This window comes from Mesocricetus auratus, unplaced genomic scaffold (assembly GCF_017639785.1).
Source record: "Mesocricetus auratus isolate SY011 unplaced genomic scaffold, BCM_Maur_2.0 Super-Scaffold_100010, whole genome shotgun sequence".
NCBI lineage: Eukaryota > Metazoa > Chordata > Mammalia > Rodentia > Cricetidae > Mesocricetus > Mesocricetus auratus.
The window spans coordinates 74,236,924-74,261,298 of NW_024429194.1; the positions used below are offsets into that span (position 1 = coordinate 74,236,924).

The 24,375-nt window shown below is 39.4% G+C and overlaps 1 protein-coding gene across 2 annotated transcripts in view; it reads right to left on the minus strand.

Annotated features, from left to right (window-relative positions):
• Positions 1-18,478, minus strand: part of CUNH12orf40 (chromosome unknown C12orf40 homolog) — a 56,638-nt gene extending 38,160 nt beyond the window's left edge. For both annotated transcript variants that reach the window (XM_040753957.1, XM_021225470.2), the window contains exon 1: positions 18,362-18,478. In XM_040753957.1, coding sequence (XP_040609891.1) covers positions 18,362-18,384 — 23 coding nt within the window. In that variant the 5' untranslated portion in view covers positions 18,385-18,478. The remainder of the gene's footprint in view (positions 1-18,361) is intronic.
• Between the last annotated feature and the right edge of the window lie 5,897 nt (positions 18,479-24,375).

Below are 24,375 nucleotides of genomic sequence, written 5' to 3' on the forward strand. Positions count from 1 at the left end.
AAGCTGCTAGCTTTGAGTGGGGCCTGGAACAGGAGAAGGCTCTTTAACAGATCCAGGCTGCTCTGTGGGCTGCTCTACCCCCTGGACCATATGATCCAGCAAACCTAATGGCACTTGAGATATCAGCAGAAGATAGGAATGCTGTCTGGAGCTGTTGGCAGGCCCCTATAGGTAAATCATGGAACTTTGAGATTCTGGAGCAAGACTCTACCATCATCTACAGACAGCTAGTCTCCCTTTGAAAGACAGCTCTTGGCCTGCTTTTGGGCCTTAGTGGAAACTGAACATTTGACAATGGGTTACCAAGTTACCATGCAACCTGAGATGCCTGTTATAAGCTAGGTATTATCTGACCCACCAAGCCACATAATTGGATGTGCACAGTAACAATCCATTATTAAATGGAAGTGGTATATACATCATTGGGCCTGAGCAGGTCCTGAAGGCACAAGCAAGTTATATGAAGAAGTTGTCCAAATGCCTGTGGTTTCTACTCCTGTTACAATGTACATAGGTACACCCTATGATCAGCTGCAAGGGAAGAGAAGAGCAGGGCCTGGTTTACTGATGGTTCTACATATTATATAGGAAAAACATAGAAATTGACAGCTACAGCACTGAAGTCTGTCCTGGGACAACTTTGAAAAATACCATGAAGGAAGATCTTCACAGTAGGCAGACCTTTGGGAAGAACACATGGTTTTACATCTGTCTCAAAGTGTTCAACTGTTCATGTTTCATTACCTGTAGCCAATGGATTAGCTAGATGGTTAGGACTTGGAAAAACTATGTTTGAAAAATTGGTGAAAAAGCCATCTGGGGAAGAAGTATAGATCTCTACAGATGGGTGAAGAATGTGAAGCTAGCTGTGCCTATGAAAATGCTCATCGAAGGTGACTCCAGCAGAAGAGGAGTTCAGTAATCAAGTAGATAGGATGACATGTTCTATGGACAGTCAGCTTTTGTCCCCAGCCATCCCTGTCATTGCCCAATGGACCATTGAACAAAGAAGCCATGGTGGCAAAGATGGAGATTATGCATGAACTTGACAAAATGGACTGTCACTCACCAAGATTGACCTGGCTACAGCTGCTGCTGAATTCCAGATATTCCAACAGCAAAGATCAACCTGGAGCCCCAGATATGGCACCATTCTTCAGGGTGACTAGCCAGCAACCTGGTAGCAGGTTGACTCCATTGAACCACTTCCTCAATGAGAAGAACAATACTTTCTCCTTACGGGAGTAGATACTCATTATTCTGTTCATGGATTTGCCTTTCCTGTATGTAATACTTCTGCCAAAACTAACATCTGGGGACTTACAGAATGCCTTATTCACTGTCATGGTATACTATGCAGTACAGTCTTCTATCCAAAGAACTCATTTCATAGTCAGAGAAAGTGAGACAGTAGCCCTATGATTATAGAATCCACTGATCTTACCATATTCCTCATCATCTTGAAGCAGCTGACCTGATAGAAAGATGGAATGAGCCTGTGAAGATACAGTTACAGTGCCAATTCAGTGGCAACAGGATGGAGAGCTAGGGCAGGGTTCTTTAGAAGATGGTCTATGCTCTAAAACAGTGTCTAATATATGGTACAGTTTCTCCCATAGCCAGGACACACAGGTGCAGGAATCAAGGGATGGAAAAAGGAAATGTTCCACTACCACCCTAGTGACCCACTTGGGAAATCGTGTCCGTCCTTTTCCTGCAACCTTGAGTTCTTCTGGACTAGAAATTTTGGTTCCAGACTGGGGAACGCTCCTACCAAAACACAACAAACCTTCCATTGAACTGTAAGCATAGACTTCCCCCTGGGAACTTTGAGATTCTAAGGTCCTTAAGCAAACAAGAAAGGAGTAACAGTGTTAGGAGGGGTGAATGGTCCCGATTACTATGATAACCAGGGGAAACTGGACTGCTTTTCTACAAGGAAAGTTAGAATGGTTTTGTCTGGAGTGCAGGGGATCCTTCAGAGCAGTGGTTCTCAACCTTCCTAATGCTGTGACCCTTTAACGCAGTAACCCCAGCCATAAAATTATTTCTGTTTCTGTTTCATTACTGTAATTTTGCTACTGTTTCAAATTGTAATGTAAATATTTTTAGAGACAGAGGTTTGCCAAGGGGTTGCAACCCACAGGTTGAGAACCACTGCTCTAGAGAACCCTGACTAACCCATATTTATTCAATTATATTTTTAGAATATTTTATTTCAAAAATGTAGGTAACAGTCCTTGCTGTCAAACATGGTGACCTGAGTTGGATCTGTGGAACTGGTACAGTGAAAGGAGAGAATTAATTCCTGTAAATTGTTCTCTGACCTCCACTAGTGCTCCCTGGCATAAGCATGCAGGTACCATGAGTGTATGTAAACACAATAATACATAGAAATTGATATTTGAGTCTCTGATTACTCTCATTAAAAGAATCCCTCAAAGAATTTTAAATTGGCATTAGGACAGAATTTCCAACAATTTACAAATTGCCAAAAGCATTCTTCTGCAATTTTGTACTACCTATTTATGTGAAGTAGCAGTCTTAGCATGGAAAATTATGAACTCAAATTATCAAATAACTCTCAAAAATGCTTGAAATATTCTGCATCCTATGGTATTAATGAAGGCAAGATATTCTTTAAGTAAGAATTAATCAACACTTCTGCATCACTAGTATGTAAATCTGTCTTCATCTTTAATAAATGGTAAAATAATTGTTTTCAAATAATTTTTATGATTTATTATCAGCAAATGTCTGACTTACCTATTTTGTGTGCCAATATAACTGGGGACATGTGAAACTTTCTCTGACAAAAAGGAGTTGAGACATGGCCTAAAGCCAAGGTCAGACTGACTTTAGTCTGTAACTTCCATAGCAGGGCCCAGGTAATGTTCAGCTTTTTGTTCTTTCAGCTCAAGAATTGATACGTGTGTGCACAGACACACTATTCTTCATATTCTACTTTTCATACCACATTTTCATATTCAAAAGTTTTTAACATTTTCAAATATAGTTTCATATTAAATTTATATACATTTAAAAATAACTTCTATCAGATTTTCTAACTTTTACCTTGAGATTCAAATTACCAGAGGATTGGAGGTAGGCTGGGAATAGGAATTGACTCATCTTTTTAACAGTAACTACTATGCTATTCTGGAAATTTGATTTTTTTTTTTTTGGTTTTTTGAGACAGGGTTTCTCTGTATTGTTTTGGAGGCTGTCGGTCTAGCCTGGCCTCGAACTCACAGAGATCCGCCTGCCTCTGCCTCCCAAGTACTGGGATTAAAGGTGTGTGCCACCACCGCCCAGCTGGAAATTTGATTTTTAAATAAATAGATGATAATAATCTCTTATTTAATGGCAACTTACCTAAACAACATTAGCTGCCATTACAGATACATACTTAAATAGAAATCAGTGTGTCATAACATATTCAAAGAACAAGGGAATATAAATATATGGTCTTTAGAGAGTTCTCAAAAGAAGAAAAAAGAATGGTTAAGAAATATCTCAAAAATGTTCATTGTTTCCAGCAATTAGGAAAACACAACTTTGAGATTTCATCTTATCCCAGTCAGAATGGTAAAACTCAACAAAATAACTGACAAAAAATACTGGTATATGTGGGGGGAAGGGAACCCTCATTCATTATTGGTGGGATTGCAAACAGGTGTAGCCTCTATAGAAATCCATATAGAGTTTTCTCAGAAAACTAAAACTAAATCTACATGTGAACCAGGTATACCACTCCATAGCATAAGTCCAAAGGACTTCATATCCTACTCTCCAGATATGTGTTCATCCATGTTCATTGCTACTCTATTCACAATAGCCAGGAAATGGAAACAACTTAAATGTCCTTCAAACAACAAATGGATAATTAATGTGGTATATATACACTGTGGAATACTATTCAGTATAATAAATGAAATATATTACAATATATATATATAATGAAATCATGAGCTTTTGCAGATAAATAGATGGAAATGCAAAAGATGGGCTCTTTGTGGACAGGGAGGGAGAATGGCAGGGTACAAGCGATCTGATAGAAGATAAGGGAAGAGAGCATTGTCTAGTGGGTGGACAGAGAAGTAAACACACAAGTAGTAAAGAGAAGGTAAAATAACAAAAGGAAGTCTAACAAAGGCACAAGGAATCATACTTTTAACTGCCTTTTTAAAAAGAAGAAAGAGAAGAAAACTGTGTAACACAGGTAATTCTATGCATAAATATGTAGACAGTTATAATGAACTTTTCTCATCCGGGCTGACAATACTGTTTTAATTTTTAAAAGCAGTATGAAAGAGAAAGACAGAGCTTTGGTGGGGGCTTTTTTATTGGGGGAAAATGAATGGGAAAGGGAGGAGGGGAGAGGGGAGACCAGCCTCTGGGGACAGGAGCAGCAGAAGAGAAGAAAAAGACAGAGAGAGAGAAGAGAAAGAGGGAGGGAGGGAGAAAGGGAGGGAGGGAAGAAGGGAAGAAAAAGACAGAGAGAGAGAAGAGAAAGAGGGAGGGAGGGAGAAAAGGAGGGAGGGAAGGAGGGAAGAAGGGAGGGAGAGAAAGAGGAGGAGAGACAGAGAGATGGGTATTGAAGCAGAGAGAGAAAGAGAAACATGGGAGGTGGGCAGGCCCTTTTAAAAGGGAGCATAGTGAATGTGCACAGGTGGTACTCTTAGTGGCTGCAATTGAGGATGTATCCTGTCAGAACCCCAAGGACAGGCCAATACAGATGCCTAAATACTAACAAATACTACCCCCCAAGAGCCAAAGAACCACCTAACAAAAACCCAAATGCCAGCGACAAGAAACCTTCTTCTGAGTTGTGGACCAGGACTGTCCAAGAGACTCCCAAAGCATACAGCCTATTGCTGCTATCCTTGGTTGCCCTCCGTAAGTCCATATTGCTGAACACACTATTTGCTTCTGAAACAGGGCTCAGGGACCACTGAGCTAGAACTAAGCCGAATGCCTCTTCCCTCCAGACTAATTTCACAGTACCAGAAGGTACTATGCAAACCTCCAAAGAAGGGAAGCAAGCACAAGTCATACCTAGCTATGATACCCATGAACCCCATCAATGGCCAGCATAGCACGATGGGTGCGTAAGTGGCACACATACCTTGGCAGTAACCAATAGCTCTCTAGTTGGACTTAAGGCATTCTAAACTAGAGGAATACCATGCCTTGTGCTGGAAACCTAGCTAACTTGCTAGTGAAGTCACAGTTACTGGAAGAGAATCTATAACCACTACCTTACTAGATGAGCATAATCCCTAACAAGAATCTTAACATGTGTCCTTGTACCCACAGCTTAGGTGTAATCCTCAACCCTCATTAAGGAAACTCTTCTTTGTAGCATACAGAGATCATCACAGGAAACTACAACCAACCAATATGAAGAGTAGTGGAGCCCAGTCAGTCCCAATGGATATACCTGCCACTAAGGCGCAGGGAACATTGCTGCGGAAGGGGCAGAAAAACTGTAAAGGCAGAGTATCAGGGAGTGTGCTGCAAAGTCCTGTCTCTGAGTAATGTCAGAAGTCATGGTCATAAAGTCTTTCTAACATGACTGCCCAAACATAAGCTCCACGAGGAAGACACCAATGGACCTGCCAAAGGGATGGAAAACACCCAGGAAGTCTCAGCCACATAGAGAGCTCCAGGCAGTTAAGGCAGGAGTGGGAGAAACAGTTCCCCTTGGGGAACAGCACACCAATTGGTTGTCCAGTGCCAAACGGTCAGCACAGAAAACATACATGTAGGTAATATTATACAGACTGAGTAGGTAATATTTAAGAATGTATATACACACATACATATATGAATGCAATATGGGAGGGTTTCAAAGAAAGAAAGGGAAGAAAGATGTACTGTAATTATAATTTCAAAATAAAATTAGTTAAGGGATAGAAGGAAAAGAAGGGGAGAGAGAAATAAGGATAGGTGAGGAGGAAAACATGCTAACTTCAGATATTCATATGAGAATTTCTTCCGCTTTTTACTCTAACAAGAAAAAGCGAAAAATAATAATAATTCAAGAGACATTCTTCTTAAAATTAAAGACACAAAACATTTGCTAATGACATATTTTAAAAGACACAAAGTTGTAAAAGCTACATTTCAGTAGACAGATACCAAAACTATATTAGTAATTAAATACTGTGAACATAACACAATGTCTTACATCATCAGTCTAAAATTGTTCCTTTAGTTTGGTTTTGCTGTTTGATTTTCAGTTGAGCTTACTTTCTGAAGGGCCTGATGGCAGGCAAAACAAACTGTTTCAGAATGTTAAGATCTTCTAAATTTTACAAGTACAATTAAAGTTGGAAAACATAAAGTATATTAAGTGCCTTAACTAGTACCTGAAAAATAACACTTCAAAAATTGTGGTACACCGAAACATCAAAAGGTAACATTACTAGCTAATGGACTTATTAAGATTCAAGGGAGCATCTAGCCTAGAAAAAGTACTTACATTGACTTCCACAAAACTAAATCAGGTCATCCCGATGTGTCAGGAATAGCAATGGTAAATGTTAGAATACTGTGTCTTTATGTCATCACATAATAAGCCAGAAAAGGCTTTGAAATGCATGAACTACAAAAGGCAGGCACTAAGGGTGAAAAAAAACTATAAAAACCAACGCAACAGAAATCTGAGAAAGTTGGAATGTAGAACCTATTTAATTTCTCAGACTCCATTTCAGTATTTTAACACAGAAACACTATTTTACAACTATAGGCTATACTCATAAACACAAACTACCCAAGTCCACACTGGAAAGGATTTTAGAATATGTGACATCCTAATATGGAAGTTTGTTTCAAGATATTCACATAATCATTAAATTAGAAGAAATATGAATTTATTCCTAGATTAAATTAAACAGTAAACTAACAAAACCACAGAAAATACAACTTTTAATAACTTAATATATTAATTCCCAATTCAAAAAATGCAGACAAGCTAATTGTACTGAAAAAACAGAATCATCTCCTTGTGTCTCCAATAAATACACCTTATCATCAAAAACTGACACTGCCATGGTGTTAAAAATGGAAAAGATATTCCAAGTAACTGGAATTAGGAAATGAGCAAATGTCACTGTGCTAATTGCTGGCAAAATGGACTTCAGACTAAAACTTGTCATGTCATACTATCAAAGGAGTAACTGGTCAAGAGAATATTAAAAATCTGAGTATATTATGTACCAAGATGGGTACACCCAATTTTATACAATAACATTAGAAATGAAGTCATAGATTGACTCTGACACAATGGTAGTGGGTCACCAATAAACAGGTCATGCCAACAACTACAACCACCAAAAAGAAAACAAACAAAAACCGGAGAAATATGAGTGAAATGACATTGTGGATCAAATGGTCCTAACAGACATCTACAGACCCTTCCATGAAAACACTGAAGAATATAATATCTTTCTCAGAAGTCCATGCAGCTTTCTGTGAAACAGATCCAGAAAGTGGTTAGGTACCGCCTAACTATCCTGAACTTCATATTTATTTTCATTGGTTGCTTTTGCGTTTGGCCAGACAAACATATAATGGCTCCCTCTATTGATATGTCTCTTTTCATGTTCCTCTATTTATCTCCTGACTCAATCTTCCTGATCCGTCATGTTCTCCTCCCCCCTCCTCTTCTCCCCTCCTCTTTCTTTTACCTCCCTCCTCCCTCCCCCTTCCCCTCCTTCTCCCCCATGCCCCCAATTTGTTCAGGGGCTCTTGTCTTTTCCACTTCACTGAGGGACCATGTATGTCTCTCTTATGGTCCTCCCTGTTTCCTTGCTTCTCTGGAGGTGTGGATTGTAGGCTGGTAATCCTTTGCTCTATGTCTAATATCCATATATGAGTGAGTACATACCATGTTTGTCTTTCTGTGTCTGGGTTTCCTCACTCAGGATGGTTTCTTCTAGTGCCATCCATTTGCCTGCAAATTTCAAGATTCCATTGTTTTTTTCCACTGAGTAGTACTCCACTGTGCAAATATACCACATTTTCTTTATCCATTCTTCAGTTGAGGGGCATGTAGGCTGCTTTCAGGTTCTGGCTATTACAAATAATGCTGCTATGAACATAGTTGAATAGATATCCTTGTTATATGAATGTTCATCCTTTGGGTATATGCCTAAGAGTGGAATTGCTGGATCTTGTGGTAGATTGATTCCCATTTTCCTGAGGAACTGTCATACTGATTTCCAAAGTGGCTGTATGAGTTTGTACTCCCACCACCAGTAGAGGAGTGTTCCCCTTTCTCCACATCTTCTCCAGCATAAACTGTCATTGGTGTTTTTTTTTTTTTTTTAGCCATTCTGACAGGAATAAGATGGTATCTCAGAGTTGTTTCGATTTATATTTCCCTGATGGCTAAGGATGTTGAGCAGTTTGTCTATCAGCCATTTTAGACTCCTCTATTGAGAATTCTCTATTTAGTTCTGTACTCCGCTTTTTAATTAGATTATTTGGTGTTTTGGTGACAAGCTTCTTGAGTTCTTTGTATATTTTAGAAATCAGTCCTCTGTCAGATGTGGGCTAGGTAAAGATCTTTTCCCATTCTGTGGGCAGCTGTTTTTTTTCTTGTTGACAGGGTCCTTTGCCTTACAGAAGCTTCTCAGTTTCAGAAGGTTCCATTTAATGTCGATCTCAATGTCTGTAATACTGGTGTGATGTGCAGGAAACAGTCTCCTGAATCAATTTGTTCGAGGATACCTCCTACTTTCTCTTCTGAGAGGTTCAGTATGGCTGGATTTATGTTGAGGTCTTTGATCCATTTGGACTCAAGTTTTGTGCATGACGATAGATATGGATGTACTGCAGTCTTCTATATGCCAGCATCCAGTTATGCTGGCGCCATTTGTTGAAGATGCTTTCTATTTTCCATTGTGTAATTTTAACTTCTTTGTCAAAAATCAGGTGTTCATAGGTGTGTGGGTCCATATCAGCATTTTCAATTGGCACACATGATAAATTTAATAAGAGTGAAACAAACAAAAAGTAGAGACCTACCATATGATCCATCCACACTGCTGCCTGGTATTCAGTCACAGGCTTCCACATCAGTGTGAGGCAGAGATGATTTGTATCTATCAATCTCTATTACAACACTATTCACAACAGCTGAGTGGCAGAATCAACCTGGGTGTCTAACAATAGAAATGAATTTTTTAAATGTGACATTTTTCATCCACAAAGAAGATGTAGATGTGTCATCTGGTGAAAAATGGATACAAATTGAAATTGTTACAGTAAGTCAATTAGCCAGGCTTGGAAAGATAAGTATTGTATATTTCCTTTCATTTTGTGCTTCCTAGGTTTTGTATGATACACAAAACCATGTATGCATGTACATGATTTGGAAGTAGGAGTAAAATGACCTTAAGAACAAAGAAGGAGGAGAACGGGCCAAGCAAAGGGATGATAGCACACAGGGAAAATATGCTCAGTTTACAGCTTACACTTGAATACAAACTGCAAAGATAAACAAGTTTTCAAAAATTAGTGCTGACAACAACCATTGTAGCATTTACATCCTTACCAATGCTGGCAGGACTATTTAGTGTGTATTATTTTCTCCAAATAGTTCATTCTCTCATATCTAAAAATGCCCACACTTCCTATTGCCCCATCTTAAGTAGAAGGGCTGTGCAACATCAGAACCTCAGTGTGTAATAGTAAAGCTTGATAGGCGTGTCCTCAAGTATGCAGCGCAGACAGTAAGTATTTCTCCGACACGACCCCACATGTTAGTTGTCTTAACTTGCTCACATCCTAGTGCACTTCCCTGTTTGTTGTTTTTTACTCTTGGCTTTTCAGCCCTTTTGAGGGGCCCACCACCCAGATCACAAATAAATCACACATGGAGGCTTATTCTTAGTTATGAGTAATCAGCCTTAGCTTGGCTTGTTTCTAGCCAGCTTTTCTTAAATTAACCTATCTACCTTTTCCCTCTGGGCTTTTATCTTTCTTACTTCTGTACATCTTACTTTCCTTTTTACTTCATGGCGGTAGCGGGGTGGCTGGCCATGATATTCTCATCTCCTTGTTTTCTTGCTGTTCCTTTTCTCCCTCCTGTTTTCCTTCTGTTTAGTCTCTCTGCCTGCCCACCCCGCCTATCCTTCCTCCTGCCTTGCTATTGGCCATTCAGCTCTTTATTAGACCATCAGGTGTTTTAGACAAGCAAAGAATCACAGCTTCACTGAGTTAAACAAATGCAAAATAAACAAGCCACACACCTTAAAATAATATTCTACCACACTTCCCTTTGTTAACACATGCCCTCCATTCTGTTTTTTAAAGAGACATGCTACTTTCCTTGTAGAGAATATCAGAAAAAAAGAACATTACCCTTGGACATTAAAATGAGATCTTTCTGCATATGACTCATACACGATCACAAAGACAGCAGGGATTTTTTTATATCTAGCTGTTTAATATAACTGAGATCATCACATGTAATTATCACTAGTAATCAATATTTAGTTTAAAAATAGAAACCACAGCTAAGCATGGTGGCCCTTACCTATTATCGCAGTTCATAGGAGATACGCAAGACAATTACTATGATTTTCAGGCCAGCCTGAGCTACAATGTAAGACCTCTCTCAAAAAAAAAAAAAATCAAAGCAATTTATATCCAAAGGAGGCAAATTCATACAACAAGGGCATCTGCTCTACTATGTTCATAGCAGCATTATTTGTAATAGCCAGAACCTGGAAGCAACCTAGATGCCCCTCAACTGAACACTGGATAGAGAAAATGTGGTACATTTACACAATGGATTATTACTCAGAAAAAAAAAAAAACAATGGAATCTTGAAATTCGCAGGTAAATGGATAGCACTGGAAGAAACCATCCTGAGTGAGGTAACCCAGTCGCAAAAAGACAAACATGGTATGTACTCACTCATATATGGATTTTAAACATGGATCAGGAGAGTGCCAGTCTGCACGTCCACTGACAGAGAGTCTGGGAAACAGGAAAGAACCTAAAAGATATACATGGTACCCAAAAGAAGAGAAATGAGGCAAGATCCACTGAACAGATTGGCAATTTTTAAAAGTCCCAAGACAAATGCTAAACTGGGCATAATCTTGCTAGGGAGAGGTTAGTTTCAAAAGGAACTGACACAAAGGCCCCCAAAAGAAAGGACAAAAAGAACAATGGAGAATGAGATGGGTTAGAGCATAAAGGAAAGATATCCCAGGAATCCAGTGGTTTTTCAATACTAAACTAACAGGTACCCTTTTTATTACTAACCGGCTCTCAATATCTATTTGGTTTTAAATAGCCCTTTGCCACAGGGGACAGCAAATGAGTAACCTGGACTAGGCTGCTCCAGGGTTTCTGAGGCAGTCCTTGCCTGTCTGGACAGGTTTTAACGAAGATCTAAAGGAGGTGTTTCTCACAGGGGAAGCTATTTCACATGTTTACAGCATTATTTGTTTACCATACAGACATCACCAAATGTCATCAGTCATCACCCTTGATTTATTGACTGAACAAGGATATTGAGTCTCCAGGAAATAGTCTTAATTTTTGCCCCAATAGATGACATAACTGGATCTTGTCCTTACTCTGCAGGAGCAAACTGTCTCCCAATTATGTTTAGGTATCTTTACAGCTTTCCCTCCCCAAGAAGACTTAGAGCCTTCCTAAGCCTGACCAGCTACTGTCACTTAGGGATCTTAGGATATGGGAAACCAATATTAGATGAAGCCCTAGAAGGGGAAGAAAGAACTCTAATTTGGACTCTGTGGTAGTCCGAATGAGAATAACACCATAGTCTCCTATTTTGAATAGTTGGTCCCCAGTTAGTGGAGCTGGCTAGAACAGATTAAGAGGTGTGGCCTTGTTAGAGAGGTATGTCACTGGGGTAGGCTTTGAAGTTTGAAAAGACTCATCCCTAGTATTCTCTTTTAGCCTTCTGCTTGTGGATAAAGATGTGAGTTCTCAACTGTTCTGCTACCATGCTTTTCCTTCACCATCATTGACTCGAACTCTCTACAATTATTAAACACTTTCTTTTGTAAAAGTGCCTTGACCATCTTGTTTTTTGTTTTTGTTTTTTGTTTTGTCTTGTTTTTGGTTTTTGGTTTTTCGAGACAGGGTTTCTCTCTGTTGGTCATCTTGTTTCATCACAGAAATAGAAAAATAACTAAGTGAGACACTTCCAAACAAACATCTTCATTTACCCAACTAAAAATGGAATTGTATATGTGCTACAGCCTTGGACTTGGTCCAACTAGACAAACCAAACCAATTATATGTCACTGAATGAAGTATGACCTTGGAAGTTCTTACTCAGAAACATCCACAGCCATAGGGCACCTGACTAAAAACACACTCTGTGGCACAGAGCTGACATGCACATCTCAGAGCTCTGGCTTCAGAATCACTACTAGTTAAAGAAGGACCCCAAATCACATTGGGGACACCCCTGACTATGTCTACTCACATTAAGTCTCTATCCTGCTAGAAGCTAAGGGAACACTGCCACCTGTAAACAGCTACCCCTTCTGGTTGTTCAGAACTGCCATGGTTGGCTCTGTGGCTAAGATGTCTTGGGAATTCACTTTCTGGGTATTGCCCTTAGTTTTGTCTATGTATAGAGTATATTAATCCTTTACCTTGATATAGTCTTCTGGAAAGAAAAAAAAGGCATCTATTTTTCTCAAGTACTGGGCTCTCCTTGAGGATAAGGTCAGGATATGGTGTGCACATATGATACCTTTTTTCTTGGGTATTTTTCAATGTATCTATAACCATTGATGAAATATAATCATAAGATATAATCACATGGCAAGATATAAATAACACTAAGTCTAATTTCCTCTCTTCTCTTCATGAGCACCAAGATTACATCTTTCCCTTGCTATCACCATTCCCTTGGAAACAGACAAACATCTGCTTTTATTTGGAGAGAGGAAGCAAAACACAGTTCATCAAGGTTGGGCACATAGACCCCTGACCAAAACTGAGAGCACTAAGTATGTGCTGTGCATAGAACTAGGTGCCTGATCCCAGGGTCCCCACACTTTTTTGCTGGTTGGAAGTGCTACACGCAGCTGCTAAAGCTTTAAATCAGGGTTAACTGGTTTTACAACCTCATTTCTCAGGGACTTGGTGGATTTGATTTGACTGATCAGCTGTTAAGCTAATGTGGAGAGGGGCACAGATCCTCTGGTCTCACTCAGTCCATGGGCCATGAGGCATATCGATACCGTAGAACTCTTTCTCCTTCTCAGCTCCTTCATATGCTTTCAATGCAGCAGCAGAATGAATGCAAGCTGAATGAACTTCCCTGTCCCTTCCAGTTGTTTGATGGGCAACTGTCCCAGCATCTTATACCTGGAATCTAAAGGGAGAGCAACACAATATCCAGGCAGCATCTTTGGATGTTTCCAGTGATAGCTGATAGGAAGTCTTTTGGAATTCCCCTCCAAGAGTGGAGGGCATGAAATTCCTGGCTCCTTTTTCACTCCCTGTTACTTCAGACCTAGACAACTTACTTTCTCATGCCCATGTCTACTTCTGTCAACTGCTCTATCCACACTAACCTAACTCATGTCTCTTTTTACCAAGCTGTGGCTACTCTCATATAATGTTTTCTGAGTGTCCCTACTGCTTATGTGATAAGATCAATGCATTATGGTTATCAGACTATGGAAGTAATGTCAAACTTCCTTGGTGAATTCTCTTGGTTTTGAGGTGTCACTTTACATAATGTCTTGGGCCCTGCAGCCATGTGCTATCAATACCATGTGGCCAGAAGAAACAGCTTTCTTTTTTAATTTCCTTCCAGTCATTCTAGAGCTTTACAGAAAAGAAATTTATATATCTGAGAGACAACTGTGGGTTTTAATGAAAAAAAAAGTAAAGCTTGACCCCTACCAATCAAGGCAGCTTGTGGGTCCTGACCCTCTCTGATCAGAAACCTTAATTCTTGCTAAGGTTTCTTCAGAGATGAAGGGAGCATGTGGTCCTTGGTTCTCATCAACCAAAGGAACTCTGAAATTGACAAGTGCATGCTACTGTTAATTGCCAGGTCTGATAATTTGTGTCTCAGATGTATTCCACACTTCCTTTTTTTTTTAACTAATGAATTGTTTAAGTTAGCCTGGAAAAACATAGCAGGAGCTCATCAATGTCATAGGGAGTAAGGATGGCTCTGCCTGAAAAACTTCATCTACCTTCATGTTCACTAAGAGGGGAGACAACACAGATTTCAGGGTCATGTCAGTGAGTATGGCTACTCTGACTGACCTCTCTAACACTCACTAATGGGAAGAGGAGAAATAGTGGGTTTATAGGGGAATGTACTGATGTGGGGGGGTGATAAAGAAGACACCAGGAGACATTTTAACATCTCCTTTTGGTCCTACAGATGGATAACCATCCATCACTCATTTGACCCACAGACCTTGCAATAATATACTTTATATTTTTCTGCATTCTTGCCTAAGTTTAAACTGGGTGATTAAAAAAAGTGACCTCTAAAAGGAAATATCATTCTTAGTATTGTCTTTTGTAGGAAATGGGGCACATGTTAATTTTTCAGGTTGCCTGCTTCCATTTACAGGTACATACTGATTGTAGGTACAGAATTTTAAGCCATTGGCCACCCCTAAGTCTATCAAGGGAGCATTTAAGTTAAGAACTTAAACTCAAGGCAGATTGGTCAGTCAGCATGATTCTCCATGACCATGGGTGCTTACTACCATATACTCATGACCTTATAAAATTTAAGGTATCCAATGGTGGCCCTTCAAAATAAAATCTTCCTCCCTGATAGCACTATGCAGTGGGAAAATAACTTTTCTGTCTCTTGTCAATATCTGATTCAAATGCACAACACAGCAAGTGGTAAGATTCATATAAACAAATTTATACATCAAGGACAAATGTTCTAGGTTCAGCCTAATGTCACTGGGCTCAATAGTGAGTCTACAAATAAGTTAGTAAATTTGTTATTCACTATGCCTTGTGGTATTAAGAAAGACAATAAAGTAAAAGGGAACCAGCAAGGAAGAGAAGTAAATATTAGAAGAAGAAATTTTTAGTAAACAAAGAATTGTATATAGTAAGACTTTGTCCTGAGGTAATATGGTTGGAATTTTTATAATGAGAAAGATAAAGACAAAGCTTGAAAGCCCAAGAAGGTCACAAAAGTTCTGAGTAGGTTATATAAGGTAAATGATGAGACTTGGATATGATATACATGATGATAAAAAGGTTATTAAAATCTCTAGGGCCAAAGTGCAATCCTTTTTAAAAGATCAATGGAGTTCTCTTAAGTTATTGCTCTGCTCTTCATAGAACGTAGGACTGGCTTAAACAACAAAAAGTATGTGAGATCAGCGTAACTACTCGAGTGGACAGCTGAGTCCTAACAACATCTAGATTTATTTTGAAGATTGATTTCTGCCCAAGCTTCATCTAGATACTGCTCAAAAGTGAAATGCCGCTTCTCTCTTTTGGAAGCTGACATAGCACCTTCTGGTATCATGAAAGCTAGTCCTCAAGAAAAAGGCTTTCAGGACAGATCCAGCTTGTGTCCTTCTGGCCCAGCATCCAAATGCATACTGTCTTCAGAAATGGGGACTTACCTTCCACCTCTGAGAAGGAACCAAAGCAGCATCAATAGTCTACAATGTTTGGGGAGTCTTTTGGGCTCCTCTGACCAACAACTCAAAGTGGAGGCATCTCAGGCCAGGGTGTTGGGCCTTTTTGTTAGATGTTCTATCGCTCTCTGAGGGAGCATTGCCAGCCCAGAAATATTTTTTCATTTAAACCATATTTGTGTATTATACACAGACTTATGTGTATTATATGAATTGTTGGGTTGATAACATCTTTACTGCTATTTTACCCTCCTCTCCCCTTCTTTATTTCTTCCCCTTTGTTTTACTCTCTTCAAACCACCTGTACTCTGCTATTTCCCTCTCTATGGCTCCTCTTGCCTCATGGTCCTTTCTTACTTCCTGGTTTCTGCAGTTGCTCCAGGCATACTCACATCTGAAGTTTGGAGCTAGGAATCATGTATGAAAGAGAACATGTGTCTTTTAGATTCTGGTTACTTCTTCAATACTATCTTTTCTAGTTCTAGCCATTTACCTGAAATGTCATGTCTTATATTTTCATTATCCCTTCATCAGTTAAGTGTGTGTGTGTGTGTGTGTGTGTGTGTGTGTGTATGTATGAACAATTAAAGAAATAGAGGCCATGAATTTGAGAGAGAGCTGGGGAGGGGCCTGGGGGAGTAAAAGGGGAAAATGATGTAATTATCTTTAATTTCAAATATAAAAATTATGGCATTGCTGTGGATTATTAAGTTTCAACTACAGGAATTTGGAACTACTGTCCAGGCACATGAATTTGATGTGTGGCTTGATCAATTTACACTTGAGATTTCATCTGAAATGAATTATTACATCTGGTAAAAAACACCAAAAGCTAAAGCACTAAATCCAACAAAGCAATTTAAGGAGAAAGGCTTACTTGCCTAGCTCAAGCTCTTTCCCTCATAAAAGACATTTTATGTGGGACTGATAGAATTCCATAACAAAGGAATTCTTAAAGGTTAAATGTCAAGTTTGTTTTAAACAAGAGAAATTGTGAAGACCTTTCAGCTGCAAAACTGTGGGTACAGTGTAAGCATGCAGCTGCCATACTGTTGTATAGCAGTTTCTTCCAAAATTGAAATATACTATCCATCAAAGACTGAAACATACTATCTATCCAATCTATCCAAGATTGAAACACACTATCCATCCCAAATTGAAACATACTATCCAGCTTCAGAACCTCTTCAAACCAGAAGGTAAACAACTTGAAATAGCTCCTGGAAACCCCTGAAGCTGACCATATTCACCAGTAAATAAGACAAGCTGAAACCAAGTATCTTAGACCAGACCAGCTGACTGGAAGAGAATTAGAACTGGACACTTGGAAAGGACACTCACCAACCTGTTGAGCTCCCTGCAGGCTGTGCGGCATGCTCTAGGTTGATCCCAGTTGTTGTGAGAGGTCATGGATACTGGGGTGTGTTTTGGTGATTCGGCTTTGAGTCAGTTCTGCGCCTGTAAGTAACCCCTCACCCATATTCTTGAATGAAACGTCAATAAAATTCATTGGTTTACCAAGCAGGATTTTGGTGTTATCTGTGCTGTGGTCTGTCTTGGGCTCCCTATCTGAGGTAAGTAGGCCTGTGTGTTGTGTCTCACCAGGAAAAGTTTTGTCACACAACACACATCCTGTGTGTGAAGCTCACAGGACAACTTTTCCTTACTTATTTCTCTCCTTTTATCATGTGGGTTTCCAGTGGTTAAACTCAGGTCATTAGGCTTGTATGACAAACCTCTTTACATGCTGGGCCATCTCATGGGCCCTGTTTTGCTTTTTGAGGTGGTATTTTGGGCCTGGAACTAGTGGAGACCCTCTCACCATGGCCACTTTACAGGGAATTAGTGGCATGGGTCATCACATCCATTTTAAAACATGTACATTTCTAAAATACAATGCTAACATATTCAACAGAGGTGCTCCTATTAAAATTACTAGTCATCCTCCCCTTATAAAACTCCTCAATGTTTTATATTGATATCTTGCTATCCTGGAATCTGTGATATATATATATACATATATATCATATACATAATGTATATACATATATCAAATATATATCATGTATACATACATATCAAATAATGAATTACATAAAAATAAATTGTGAATTAATAATGAATTTTTATGCTATTAATGCTGATTTATAAGAACAAATTATAAATCCTCTTTATTCAAGGTAAGTTTTCACTGTGTTTGTCTTTTAAAAACCAAGCTATGAGTTGGGTATGGTAACACATGCCTGTAAACCCAGCTCTTTTGAAGCTGAAGCAATAGGATTATTGAGTTCCAGGCCAGCCTAGCCTCAATAGTGAGACAAAAACAAAACAAAACACAACAAAACTAATAATAATAAATATTTTTAAAATTATAATTTTGAAATATGGTAAATCTGCTGCCTTGCCCTGTGTAAGTCCAACTGGGTGTAGGGTTGTTTTGAAATTTATGAGTAGACTGTATCCCATGACCAGGGGTGGAAATACAACAGGAACCGTACCCTGCCCACTGCGGTCCCTCAGAGAACCCCGTGGATGGAAAGTGGGAAACAGTTGTTTAGGATCCTGGACAGTGCTGAGGCCTCCATCCTGGCATCTTCCAGGGAAGCCTGAGAACTTGCCCTGGGGCCTAGGAAGATGGCGGTACTCCATGACCACCAAGGCTGTACTCCAGGGTCACAGGGCTGGGTCTCAACCCGAGCGCACACCTTACCGTGAGCCCCCGACCCAGTTCATCTCTCTATGGCTTCCCGTGCTGGGCCCTCGCAGCTCGCACTCTTAAGTTCGCACGCAGAGAGCCACGCAGCCAGACAGCAGTCTGGGCTTCTCCCAACAGCCACTGCGCAAGAGCGCCCTCCTTCCGGTGTGGACCAGGTCCCTCTCCGTGCGCTTCCGGCTGGGCGCCCATGGACACCGAGTTTTCCATCCGTCTCTGTGCTGGGCCATCAGCTCACGGGCCGGACTTGGATATCTGGATATATACAAATATCTGGATGTGGAGGTGACATTGCCATTCCAACTTGTCATGCCATACCCAAATTCTTGACATGAATTTGCAGTACAATTTTAATATTTAGAACACATTGTTGAGAAGAAACATCACGCATGACAAACTTAACTGTTGTGTACGGTTTGTGAGTCGCTCAAACAGCTTTATGGAGCTTTGATTGACTGTGAAAGTCCTAAGACTTTACATTCCTTTCTAAGCAACTGTAACAAAATCCCAAATAAAAATTGGATTTTTTTTTCCTGTTCATTTCTGTGTGGTTGTTGTAGTCTTCACAAAACATTTCTCTTCCAAATCATCATGTTGGGGTTAAAAATGAGAAGTTTCTTGTCCCGAATAAATGCACAAAGTAATTTTTTTCAAATTGTCATGATTTTTTTTCCAGAAAAAGCATAAAAATAGAATACTTATCCAAGTTAAGAAATGGTACCTAGAGTAAATGCATCTTCCTTAATAACATTAATCCTAATTTTTGTAACAAAAACCATATTGTATATGTAGTTGAATCAAAACTATTAATTCAACACTTCGGAAAAATCATGGAATGCCTGTTGATTTTTAGTTAACTGTGCAGTCAAGGCAGAAACAATAGACCTGTGTCTCCTACTTGTGTTCTAAAACTTTGTTGAGTAGCTAAAAGGGGGACCTTTATAGCTAATACATTTATTTATTTATTTATTTATTTATTTATTTATTGCTTTTGTTTGAAGGTACACTGAAAGTTTGCTTGTTTGCTGAGGAGAGTGAAGGACTGAGAAACTAGATAAATTATTTCTTCTCCCTGACTAGAGTCCCTCTTTTGTTCCCAGTCACAAGGGTGCAGTGGGAGTGTGAACCAGTCTACAGATGAACATTGAGACACAGGCTTTGACAAAATATTGCCAGGTTTTCCTTTACAAAAAACAGTATCTCCATATGAACATGTACATAGTTGACATGTTGACTTAAGATGTTATCATCAATGTTGTTTATGCCTTCAATAAGTAAGGCTAGCATAACTGATACATAGCGTTTAAACACCACTATTCAAGGGCCAAAATACCAATTAGGTAATCATTTGGGTTTGAAGGCAATTCAAGAAAACAATGTTGTACAAATAAAATATGATTTATTATTTTTGTGAAAAAAACCTCTCATTCTAAAAATGTAAATAATTTATCTTTTATTTCTAAAAATTTCCTGCTGATATATAATGAAAACATAAACAAACTGTATATATTTATCTGTATCTGTACACAGTTCTCTTCATTAAATGTTTCATACTTTATGAAACATTGCACACACACACTATATATATATATATATATATATATATATATATATATATAATTCTGCTCTTGATCCAGGAGATGATCACACTTTTTAGAGAAGAGTGATTTAATTACTGTATTTAGAAAAAAAATTTAACTATATTTTTATAGTTAAATATAGTTTAACTATATTTCCTTTCTGTGAATGTGTGTTTTACCTGTACTTGTGTATGTATACTGCTTTCATGCCTAAATACTCTCATGGGCCATAAGAAGGCATGGGATTCCCTGGGAGGAGTTACATACAATTGTGAATCACCACATGGGTGCTAGGAACCTGGGTCCTCTGCTAGAGCAACAAATGCTCTTAACTACTTAGCCATGTCTTCAGCCCCCTGCATTTATAAATTTTAAAAATGAATGTCAAATATTTTTCTCTGATTATTTATCCCCTTGAGAAAATGTTCATATTTCCCATATAGAATTACATAAATCTCAGAAGTTTTAGTGGAAATTTAATAATGCTTACTATAATAACAAGTGATTTTTTTCACTTCCTTTTTCTCTCCTAGTTTGGAATTCAAAGTAAAATTAGCTTTCTCTTTGCTTTAATGGTGCAAAGTCCTGTTGCATTCTTTTATGTTGCATTTGTTTAGCTCTGTGAAGCTGTGTAACTTTGCCTGTCTAAAACACCTAATTGGTCTAATAAGGAGCTGAATGGCCAATAAGGAGGCAGGAGAAAGGATAGGCAAGGTTGGCAGGCAGAGAGATCTGGGAAGAAAAGATCCAAGGATCAAGAACAAGGAGAGGGGAATGCCTGGGGTCAGCCACCCAGCCAGTCACAGAGTAAAAATGAAAGTAAGAAAAGGGAAAAGCCCAGAGGCAAAAGGTAGATGGTGATAATTTATGTTAAGATAATTTAAATTAATCTAGAAGCAAGCCAAACTAAGGTGGAGCATTTATAAGTAAGAATAAGACTCTCTCTCTCTCTCTCTCTCTCTCTCTCTCTCTCTCTCTCTCTCTCTCTCTCTCTCTCTGTGTGTGTGTGTGTGTGTGTGTGTGTGTGTGTGTGTGTGTGTGTGTTCATTTGGGACCTGGGTAGTAGGTCCCCCCAAAGAGTCAAAAAGCAAAAAGCAAAAGCAACCCACTACAAGCAATCTTGATGCCTTCTTTTTAAAAAAATGTAACCATGCACTGTTTAACAACAAGAATAAATTTTGAGCATTCATTTTAGATGGTTTTATCATAGGTCAAACATGAAGTAGACTAGCACAAAACTAGTTGAATGGATAAGTTATTTTGCATGTAGTCTTGAAGCAAGTAACTAAGAGATACAATTAACATGAGAAGTATGGAAGTGCCGGTGGTACAACACAACATACTGTTTAACAATAAGCCATTTTAAATAGTTAGGGTACCCTGCAAAACAACAATTAAAACAGTATAATAGATACGTGAACCAGTAACATTATCATAATAAACCAACATATGGCATTTATGTTATATTATATTCAAGAGTACAGTCAGTCACTTTGCCGCATCATAGATTTGAATACACAAGCAATGCTTTGTGTTATGACATTTATGGCTACAATGTCAATAGACAATAGGGAAATTTTCCGTTCTTCATTTTCACATATGTGTGGTCCATTGTTGGCTGGGATGTTGTGTGGTACATTTTTTATCTCACAATCCTTCCTTTGCCCTATCTGAAGTCCTGAGCCTAGTCTTAAATCTCAGGACCCACCATCCCCGATTTGGAGCAGTACAGGATGGAGGATAACAGTGGGGTTTAAATTATCAAAGTCCGTGCTAAACTGGCTCACACTCAAGTCAAATCACACACTGACCTTTTTCATTATTCTAATTACTGACCTTCAGCCTCCCTTATACCACAATTCTCATGCCAATTTTCTTATCTTGATTACCTAATTCTTCTCACAAGTCTCTTACCTCTGGAATTCAAAGGCTGCTTCTACTAACCCACTGTACCCCCAAATATTCATTATCTGGCCTGCTGTCTTAGTCAGGGTTTCTATGGCAGGGAAGAGACACCATGACCATGGCAACTCTTACAAAGGAAAACATTTCCTTGGCATTGGCTTGTAGTTTCAGACGTTCACTCCATTATCACAATGGTGGGAAGAATAGTGACCCACAGGCAGACATGGTGCTGGAGACATAACTGAGAGTTCTACATCCAGATCCAAGGGGACAGGAAGAGAGAGACAGAAAGAGAGATGGGGGGGCTGGGCCTGGTTTGAGCATTTGAAACCTCAAAACTCACCCCCAGTGACACACTTCACCCAACATGACCATACCTCCTAGCAGTGGCACTTCCTGGTGACCAAGCATTTAAATACATGAGCCCATGGGGGCCATTCTTATTCAGACCACACACCATCCTATTACAGCTAAGTGCTGTAGTATTTGCATCTTTAGTGATCTTTCAACCTAGATTTCCTGCTTGCTGCCCCTTTTCTGAAATGGCTGCTTCTTGTTTGTCAGTGATGCAAGCTACTTCCTTCACTGTCAGGTGCCTGAGAACCTTGGCATCCAGCCTGAATGAACACCTTGCCTCTACCTCCAGTTGGGTATAAACTGGCCCCTGTCCTGTCCAATGGATGTTAACCCATCTATCTTTAGCTACCAGGAAATGTGACATAAATGATTCCATGTTTTTGCATGTGAATCAGGCTTATTTTCCACATACCAATAGAATGATCCAAGAAATAAAGTATTTTTTCAATATCTACTACCACTCAGTGATCTTCACGTGTGGTCTTAGAAAATCAACCCCTTCCCCCAGACTCACACGACAGTCTCAAAGCCTCAAGCATGCTAAGCAAGCACTTTGTCACAAAGACATACAACAGCCCAGAAAGTCTTTTTTTAATTTTTTAAGGTAAAATATAATTACTTCCTCATCAAATTTTTCTTCCTTCCAACCCCTCCTGTGGCCCCCAACTACCTCTCAAATTCATAGCTTCTTTTTCTTTCATTATTATTGTTACTTACACACACCTGCATAAATATATAAATAAAGCCTGCTGTGTCTGGTTAGTGTTGCTTGAATGTATATGATTTCAGGGCTGAGCACTTAGTATTGGATAACCAGTTAAGGAGCTCATCCCTGGGGAAGACTATTTCTCCCCCTCTTGGCTCTGCGGAGTTGCCTGTCACTCTTTGCCTACGGGTAGGGCCCCCTTGAGAGTTCTACCTCCGCATTAGCAGGTCTGTTGGTGCTGCATTTGTTCAGATCCCACTGAAGCAGATGTACAGCTAGCGGATCTTGAGCAAACTTCCCTGTTATTTCTAGGAAACATACCCTCACCACCGATTCTCACACATGCATTGGTAAATCTGTTTAGTTGGACATAACCAAATGATCTTTGTATAGTAATTCTTAGAATTAATATACGTGTAGTAAAGAGCTTAAATGAATACTGTTTAAAGAAGCATTCTTAGAATTCTTTGGCTCGTGACTAGCTGAACAATGGAGATCACTCAGAATTGGGGCACATATTCTAGCACTGAGGTTTGTAGACTTCTGTATGAAAGGAGTCTTAGCTTAATGATCATATAGGATGCAGCAGGTTAAAATTGGCCATTCTGATTTTCCATGCTGTGTTCTAGCTCATATGTACACTCCTTCTGGATAAGTAGAAGTGCAAGCCAGTTGTTGGGAACACAGGAGAAAGGGGTAGAAAAGAGGGTCTATCATGCAAAACCACATTTGCTTTGCCGTTAAAAATGACCTTCATATTTTAAACATGAAAAGTTTTGCTTGACTATTGACTATTTCACTGGAATTGTGAGTAATTTCTAAACATTCTTGATTTTTATCAAAAAGCAAAACTGTTTGTAAAAAGAAGCCTCTAAGCCTAAAGAAAAACTTGGGGGGAAAAAGTCTTGAAATGCATCCTAAAAAGCCTTTGCCATCGTCTAATCCCAGGTCAATTCCCAGCTGATTAAATTCTTATTATAGGGCAACATTACCTCCAAATAAAAACACAGGGAAATTTTTTACCTTTTTTTAATTTAAATTAGTAACAATCTTGCTTCACATGTGAATCCCAGCTCCCTCACCCTCCCCTCCTCTCCTCCTCCCCACCCCATACTCCCAATCCCCTACCCAATCCCCACTCGGCTCCCAGGGGGTGGTGAGGACCTCCATGGGGGGATATCCAAAGTCTGTCATATCTGAAAGATTCAGGCATTACGCTGGCCTGCCCTGTTACCTGGCAGGATGCACTCAGGCAACACTCTGGCCAGCCCAGAGTTCTGTGAGAACCACGCAGGTGCAAAGGACCCCTTTAAAGGACTGACCCCTGCCTGCTTATGCTCTCTTACTCTCTTGCACTCTTACTCTCATCTCTCTCTGTCTCTGTCTGTCTCTGTCTCTCTCATATCTTATCTCTCTCTCTGCACGGGTTGGTTACCTCTCCCCCCCCTTTCCCTCCCTGTCCA